The sequence below is a fragment of the Octodon degus genome, unplaced genomic scaffold, assembly GCF_000260255.1.
Source record: "Octodon degus isolate 3935 unplaced genomic scaffold, OctDeg1.0 scaffold00105, whole genome shotgun sequence".
NCBI classification, from domain to species: Eukaryota; Metazoa; Chordata; class Mammalia; order Rodentia; family Octodontidae; genus Octodon; species Octodon degus.
In genome coordinates this window covers 3,008,307-3,016,841 of record NW_004524681.1, presented here as the reverse complement: position 1 = coordinate 3,016,841, position 8,535 = coordinate 3,008,307, and the positions used below count along the sequence as shown (strand labels likewise).

General features: G+C 49.6%; 1 protein-coding gene across 1 annotated transcript in view; it reads left to right on the top strand.

Annotated features, from left to right (window-relative positions):
- The window catches only part of Mapk6 (mitogen-activated protein kinase 6), an 11,537-nt gene extending 4,127 nt beyond the window's left edge, over positions 1–7,410 (top strand). Inside the window, exons 3-5 of the mRNA XM_004639051.2 lie at positions 2,696–2,860; positions 4,406–4,607; positions 6,116–7,410. Of these exons, the coding sequence (XP_004639108.1) occupies positions 2,696–2,860; positions 4,406–4,607; positions 6,116–7,157 (1,409 nt within the window). The 3' untranslated portion in view covers positions 7,158–7,410. The remainder of the gene's footprint in view (positions 1–2,695; positions 2,861–4,405; positions 4,608–6,115) is intronic.
- The last annotated feature ends 1,125 nt before the right edge of the window (positions 7,411–8,535 follow it).

Below are 8,535 nucleotides of genomic sequence, written 5' to 3'. Positions count from 1 at the left end.
CACAGCACTCACGTGCTTCCCGCCACTGTCAGTCACTCATCGCTGAGCCACTCCCCTCTTCACGAAGTAATAAACCTGGGTTTGAGCCTGGGTTCAGGCCTTTGTTGTGTTGACCATTATTCTAGCTGGACTAGGACCCTGTGGGCTCCCCACCATCTTGAATGTATGGTTGTGTCTTTACACCATGGGTTGTGCTGCAAGTGCTAGAGTGGAATTAACTCACCAGAATTCCAGTAATTGTCCTCTGGGATTACAGATACAGACTTCCCTGACTGTGATGACATTCAAATGGGCTCTCTATAACATTTAGAGAAAGTGCCAGTTACAGTCTACATGATCAAGTGGATTGGATCTTTTGAGGAGCCATACTGCAGTTGGAGTTTACATTTGAGATACCGATGTACCTTTGTGTTCTGTTGCTGCAGCAAATTCCCCAGATTTAGTGGCTTAAACAGCAAATGTCTTATTTCATTGCCTGTGGGTGGCAGCTCAGGTGTGGCTTTTTGGGTGCTTCTGTGCCTCACTTTCTCAGAGGCATTGGTCCTGGGGCAGCGAGCTGAGGACCCCCTGGGCAGGACTGACTTCGGGTGGCTCACTCGGACAGCCTCCACTAGGGGGCCTGGTCTCTCCATAGGCAATAGGCAGCCCTTTCTCTTCATCACAGATATTTACTGCTAAAAGTCTCAGTTTATGTCTTTTTTTTTTTTTTTTGGCTGGCTCAGGCTGCCTTAAGGGTGGGTCTGGTAAGCAGGTGGAGGTGGGGATCGAACTGTAGTATTCTGCGCCTGACTGCATTTGCATGAGCAGGCTCTTAAATGACTGAGCTAACTGGCAGGCCCACTCAGTTTATATCCTTCTTTCTTTTTTTGGTGGAACCGGGAATTGAACTCAGACCCTCATGCTTGCCAGGGAAGCACTTATTCTACTGAGCCATCTCCCCGGCTCCCAATTTATATCTTTCTGTATTTAATTGGCTGACCCATTGTGAGTGAAAGTTTTGTCTGTGGTGAGGTACAGGTCAAACCTTATTTTTTGTCAACTACCCAGTTGTCCCACATTATTCATTCTGAGTTCTTTCTCCATTGAATTAGGTTGATGTGTTGATTAAAGATCATTGACCATAAATATAGAATGTCTTCTTGTGACTTCATCTTTGAAGTGGTTTGCAGTCCTGTCTTCACTAAGCAAGTTGCTAAGTCTACCTTGCAGTCACAGGAATGGGGCTGGAGTTCTCCCCCTTTGAGGAAAGGGTGTCAGCATTAAGCTGTGACAGTAGTGAGCCAGGAGTACAAAGGAAGCAAAGCTCTGTGCTGTGAAGTGGCCGGTCAAGCTCCAAGGCAGAGAACTGGGGTCAGCAAAGACTGCTCATTCCACATGAGGGCTAAGTGTGTTCTCAGACGTCCCCTGGACACTTTCGATGTCATTCAAGTCCAGCAGTAAACCCTGGCTGGTCTGAGACGGGTTGCTTGTGACAAGGCAGCTCCTCGCTGTGCTTCCACTCTCCCCATGGAGGAGGTTTGTTGTCAGTGTCTGCAGGCGTAGGAGTCTCCAGTCTCGTTTTCTGATGCATTCCCACCATGCGTGCAGGTCATTAACAGTCAAAGCCTCTGAAGAGCATCTGGGGTGCTGTTGGTGTCTTCCCTCCTCCTGCTCCAGCCCTTAATCCAGGACACTTTTCTCTTGGGCCTTTGTTTTATCTTCCTGGATCATTGTATAGCACTATCCAGATGACAGGGTGACAGTCCCTCTCCTCTGAGCCTGTGCCCTCCCCACAGATGGCACCAGCTTCCATCTGTTGCCTCTGTTCTCTTGGGCACCCACAGTGGCCTGTGGCTTCTTTTGTCTTTGTTCAAGCTCTGGGCCTGGAGTCACTGAGTCCCCAGCTCTTGGCGCCATTTGGGGCTCACTCTGTCCCCAGTTGCTCTCTCTGTCCTTTGGGGAGTGCTTCCATGTTCTCCAGTCCTCCCCTTGCCTCATCTACTTCTCTTTTTCTCTCCTCCCATTGGCTCTGGCCAGCTCACTTTCACTGCCTCCTGGCTGCTTTCCACCCTGCACTGGAGGTGGGAAGCTCTTCCACCTCAACCACGTTGCTGTGCTTGTTCTGACACAGATGAAGCCACCGTCTTCCTCCTCTCTCCTCTTCTTCCTCCTCATCTTCCCTCTTCTTGTAAATTCTCTGAGAGGTCTCGTCCCCTCTCTTCTTCATGACTGCTTCTGCTGTTGGCCACCACCCCTGCATGGCCTGCTGCAGCATGGAGGCGGGGCCTTGCCCGCTTTGTTTCACAGCTGGACTCACGGTGCATCTTAGGATAAGGGTGTTGAATCCATTTGTAAAGAGTAGCAGACAGGCAAATGAGACTCTTAAACTACACATGTAACCGAAGGCTGCCACTTTGTAGAGTCGTTCTGAGTTACTCATGCTGGCTGAGCCTAACATATAACCATAAGCACACTTGTGCAGTAGCCTAGCCCTCCGTGCTGGAGATGAACTCTTGTCCTGGCGTCTGTGAGTAGAGTCCATGAGGCTTCCAAGCTCCTGTCCTGTTGCTTTTGGTGACCTTACAGAGCAGAGCGCAAGGAACAGAGCGCACTCCATCTGCTTGGAGATGAGCTGCTCTCTCAGAGGACTGCGGTCACGGTAAAGCCACAGTCTCAGCACATCCACTGCTCACCCTCATGCTGTCTGCCTTCCCAGGAGCACATGAACTGGAGCAGATGCAGCTGATTCTGGAGTCCATCCCTGTGGTGCATGAGGAGGACCGGCAGGAGCTGCTGAGTGTCATCCCCGTCTATATCCGAAGCGACATGACTGAACCACACCGGCCCTTAACGCAGCTGCTGCCGGGGATTGGCCGCGAAGGTACTGCTGCTTCCGTGCACAGTCGTGTGAATGTCTCTTCGTGTGCATGCATGTGTGTGCGCGCATGTGCACATGTGTGTGCTTTGCACAGTATCGCACTAGGTCACGTGTCCTCTAGCAGTCTGTGCAGGCTCTGAGGGCCGCACCTGTGCTCTTTCACCTGGCCCGAGAGGGGGCTCTTCACTGCTCCTCCAAGTTACCTCAGGCCCCATGCTGAGCCCTTCCTGCTTCCCTCCTGGCTCCAAGTCATGAGCCCTGTTAAGCCCAGGAGTGGGGCTCATGATGTAGTGGGTGTGAGCAGGAACTGCTGGATGTGTGCAGGGAAGGAGTTAGGAGGGTCAGGGAGAAGAACAAGTGGAGTGAGGCGCACATGGTACAAACAGGGAGAGCCACGGCAGCCACCCTCTACATCGAGCGGTGATCCAAGCAAGATGTGGGTTCTTTCGTAACAGTTGAGTACTAGGAACTAATAGAAAGTACTTGTCTTTTGCTAGTAGGAGGCAGGTTTACCGAGTACCTGATAAGGGCTGGGCCCGGGGCTTGTGGTGGACCCTGTGTCCATGTGTGGTCTGCATCTTCAAGCTGCTTTTAGCCTGAGGTCATGCACTGGGTGTGGTGTGCTCAGTGTGTGCATGTGGGCATCTGCACAGCTTGTCAGCTCTCTAGGAAACCTAGAAAATGCCAGGGTGGTGTCCTGTCATTGCGACACTTGGGAGTTTGAGCCCAGCCTGGGTGATTCAATGACTTAGCAAGACTCTTGTCTCAAAAAATAGATACCAAAAAAAAGATACGAGCTGGGAATGCAGCTCAGTTTGAAGACCTTGAGTTCCATCCGAGTGCTGTAGGGAAAAAAGCCAAGAAGTCTGGGTTAATAGCCTACACATACTAAGCTTGCTGTGGGTCACACACCCATGTATCACTCAGTATTATGATTATTAGGATTATTATTAGTCCCAGCCGGCCTTGAGCTCACAGTAATCCTGCCTTAGTCATCACCATGTGTGGCTCTCCACTATCATATGTGGCAAATGAGTAAAGTAATCAGGATTTTGAAAATAGGCAGTTTTTATTTTTTCCTCAAATGCACTTGGGACTTTGACATGTATGACCATTTTTGATCAACAAAGCCTGTTTCATGTGGTGTGGTTAACATATGCCTTTGCTTAATCTGTGTAATTGGCCCTAAATGAGACTGGAGAACATTTCAGGTATTTGTTATTGATTAAAAAAAAAAAAAAGACTTTTTTTTTTTCTTTTTTGCGGAACCAGGGATTGAACTCAGGCCCTTGCGCTTGCCAGGGAAGCGCTTATTCTGTTGCGCCATCTCCCCAGCCCAAAATGTCTTTTTTATCCATTGGGTAGGTGAGTTAGCTTCATTCATTCTGTTGACAGCAAAGCGCTCCCTCTTGGTGAGGTGGCTGCATACGTTTGTGGGAGCAGCCAGAGCTCCTGGCCCGCCAGGCCTTTTCTCAGCGAGAGCCACACCCGCAGCTTTCTGCACATGGCCAGCTCTTCCCTCAAGGCCACCGCCTCTTTCTCTCGCAGCCTTGGACTTCCTGGAGCAGATCCTGACGTTCAGCCCCATGGACCGGCTGACCGCAGAGGAGGCCCTGTCCCACCCGTACATGAGCATGTACGCCTTCCCCACTGACGAGCCCGTCTCCAGCCACCCATTCCACATCGAGGATGAAGTTGACGACATTCTGCTCATGGATGAAACTCACAGCCACATTTACAACTGGGAAAGGTAAAGGCGCCTGGGCAGAGACAGGGACTAGAGTTCTCAGGGACCTGCGTGCCCAAGCTCTGGCGCAGGTCATCTGTGGGGAAGACAGTGGGTTTCTGCTAGACATGCGAGGTCTGTAGAGCCTTGATGCAGCGTAAGTAATTAAATGGTTACTGTGTGGGAAATAGGTAACGGGAAGCATTATATGCTGCTTTGGAAGCAGTCATTAAGGCACATTAATAAAATAAGGTCTGAATAGGAGGTTTTGGAAATCTGAGCCTGGTGTGAGTGTAGGTTTAGGTGTGTGGTGGGAATTAAACCCAGAGAGCTGAACTTTGCCCCAGGCTTTAATTTTTAATTTTTTTCATTTTTAGACAGGATCTCACTAAGTTGTCCAGGCTGGCCACAAACTTGTGATCCTCCTACCTCAGACTGGAAATTTGAGCATCTTAAGCTGTTGATTTTAAGAATGTCACACTTCAGGGTGTCACCCACAGCATTTAGCCATTTGTTTCTGCTGGCAGTTGAGCCCAGGGCTGTGCACCTGCTCCCGCGTAGGATGCAGCCTCGCCAGGCCTGGGAGTCTGCACAGCAGCTCAGGTCAACCCTGGCAGGTGACAGTTTAGTCTGTTTCCTTGGTGGCACTGAAGTAATTCAGGGTACTTACTTGAGGTTCAGAGTAGAAGTTTGTCCAGTCTGAACACTGTGATGTGGAGCACTAGGCTAAAGTGAAGGGCTCTTTGCCCTCAGCCTCCTCCTGGGTTCTGGGTTCTGAGGAGTTGAGGCATGAAATTCTGCTGCAGACAGCAATTCACTTGGAGGAATGAACCATTGCTAATCCAAAATCTTCAGCTAGCAAGAACTGGCAGGCACTCAAGAGTTTCTCAAAGTTCATGGGTTTTTATGTGTAAAAAAAAGTTTGTCAGTCTCAGAAGCAGTTCATTTTCCCTCCCAGGGGGGGTGTTTGCGCTCTCGCGCACCTGCCGGCTGCCGCCTCCTCATTGCGCTCCATCTTCTGCAGCCCCGAGTCTCCTAGCACCCCTGCCCCGCCCTTGGTGTGCAGCATGTCTCCAGCAGGCACGCAGTTCAGGCACCTTACTGGGTGTATGTGGGGAGTCTGTCCTTTTGCAGCAGTGGAACTGGGAACGTCCCTCACTGCTCAGCCTGTTAGCAGCAGAGTGGAGTCTTCCAAGGTCCCAGGGAGGATGAGAGTCCCACTGCCTGTCAGGTCTTCTGGGGGACCTGCAGCTGTCTGTAGGTTGCGGGTACAGATGAAAGGTAGGTGGAGAAGTATGCACTTAGAGAGAAACAGTGTCCCTCCTATTGGAGAAGGAAGGGCTTGGGTTCCTCATGAGATCGGTTTCTCCGCCTGTAGTGGCCTGGTGCGATTCCCCATGTGCTGGGTGGTGACAGCTCTCGCCCTGGGGCTTGCTTCCCCATGGAGTGGCACTGTCTCACAGAAAGACCAAAGTGCACTGGACATGAGCTGGTGCCCAAGGAGTGATGTTTGCGCTGCCCTTTCCTTCCAGGTACCATGACTGTCAGTTCTCAGAGCACGATTGGCCCATACACAACAACTTTGACATTGATGAGGTTCAGCTGGATCCCAGAGCCCTGTCTGACGTCACTGATGAGGAAGAAGGACAAGTGGATCCTCGGAAGTACTTGGATGGAGACCGAGAGAAATACCTGGAAGACCCTGCTTTTGATGCCAGTTACTCTGCTGAGCCTTGCTGGCAGTACCCGGATCACCACGAGAACAAGTACTGCGAGCTGGAGTGTGGCCACACCTGTAACTACAAAGCGCGGTCGTCGTCGTACTTAGATAGCTTGGTCTGGAGGGAGAGCGAGGTGAACCATTACTATGAGCCCAAACTTATCATAGATCTTTCCAACTGGAAGGAACAAAGCAAGGAGAAGCCCGACAGGAAGGGCAAGTCCAAGTGTGAGAGGAACGGTTTAGTGAAGGCCCAGATAGCGCTAGAGGAGGCATCCCAGCAGCTGGCGGAGAAGGAGCGGGAGAAGGGGCGGGGCTTTGATTTCGATTCCTTTATTGCGGGAACTATTCAGCTCAGTTCGCAGCACGAGCCCGCCGATGTTGTGGACAAACTGAACGACCTGAATAGTTCCGTGTCCCAGCTAGAGCTAAAGGGGCTGCTCCCCAAGTCGGTGAGCCGGGAGAAGCAGGAGAAGGGCATGGCCAACTTGGCCCAGCTGGAGGCATTGTACCAGTCATCCCGGGACAGCCCATATGGGGGAGGCGGGGAGGAGCGGTTCCTCATTGAGCAGTTCTGCTGTGAGGTCAGGAAGGACGAGCAGGTGGAGAAGGAGCTGTCGTACACCAGTTACTTGGACAGGTTCTTCAGCAGGAGGGAGGATGCCGACCTGCTAGACGCGGAGCCGGCAGAGGGCGGGAGCCGGGGGGAGCGGGGCAGCGGGGAGCTCCTGCTGGGGAAGCAGCTTGAGTGTAGGGGCCTCCCGCAGCTGCACAGCCCCGCGGGGTCCCCTGGGAAGGCGGCCCCGCACGTGCCCCCACGGACCTACAGCCACATCCTGAGACATCTGAACTAAACACTCAGCAGACCTTTTTGTGTTCCTCATGAAGTGCGTCTTGTCTTTTTTATTCCTAGTGTTTAAGTCATTTTTGTTACTTGAATCAGATGGTGTCCTTTAGTAAGGATTTTGTCAGTTCTCGGTTTTTAAAAATCCAGACTTTTTTTCTACATGTGAGATTGTTTTCATTTTACCTGGCATGTCATTTGCACACAAAAAGAATCGAGCAAATAATGCAATGCAGGAAGAGACAAAAAAAAAAAAAAAAAAATGCACTAAGACCAGTAAACACATTCTCTCCTAGAACAGTGATCTGTTTTACAGAAACAAAACTCTTGCCTTGAAATTTACACAGTGAGACTGTACAGAACTGCATGGAAATATCTATTTTTTTCCTGAAACATTTTTCATTCATTAGTATTTTCAAGTTTTTCATACTGTACACATTTCTTAAAACACATGATACCAGCAGCAACTGAAAATGAATGCCGAATTTGGTACACATGTGTTATCTACCTCAAGGTAACAGACGTATGTGGCGAAACCCTCACAACCCATAGTGCTTCATGGTGTGACTCGTGTTCCGCCAGCGCCCGTGTAGGAGCCGTTTGCTCTCAAGACCATTCGTTGTCTGTGTGCGTCCTGGTGTTCATCTTTAGAGTGAAGTGTTGATACATCACATCTTATTTATTTTAGCAAAGCAGTATATTTTCTGTATTTAATGATAAAAGTTAACTTAGTTTTTAAAAGTTTATTTGCAACTACACTTTATGCATTTGGCACTATGGTTTGTCGCCTCCGTAGCTGAAGTATCTGTCAGCTTCGCTCAAGGCTGTCTCCACGTACTGAAGTGTTTGTTTGAAATAAAGTACTCACTGTGTATAGGAATTTGTATTTTGGAGGTGCTTGATCTATCTACAAAGAAAAAATTAGGAATTACTTTATTATAAAATGCTCCTAGAAGTCTTAATTGTGTTTATTTTTTAAAAAGGTGTAATGTTAGACTTGTGTGCATGGAAGTAATTAAGGTACATCATTATTGTAGTTCAACAGTTAAAACATAAGACAGTTTCTGTTTTTACTATATGTTTTTACCGAATGATCTCCTCCTTGTCCCAAGGCAAGCATGAATAAAATTAGGTTCAGTGTAGCATGTGGCATCTCAGTCTCTTAGCATTTGTTTCATTTGTTTTACTTTCCTGAATACTGTCTGTATCCTTGGCTAAATAAAACCTGCCCAGCACATGTGGCTCCTGTCTTATTCTGTAGGCAGTGGTACGCCCTGCTTGAAGAGAGGTCATCGGGCCTGGGCTCTCCAGGTGGTGGGGGTGAGCCGTTGGTCTGAAGGGCTCTGTCCAGAAACTGTTGACTTCATCTGCTGGGAAGGACAGCTTAT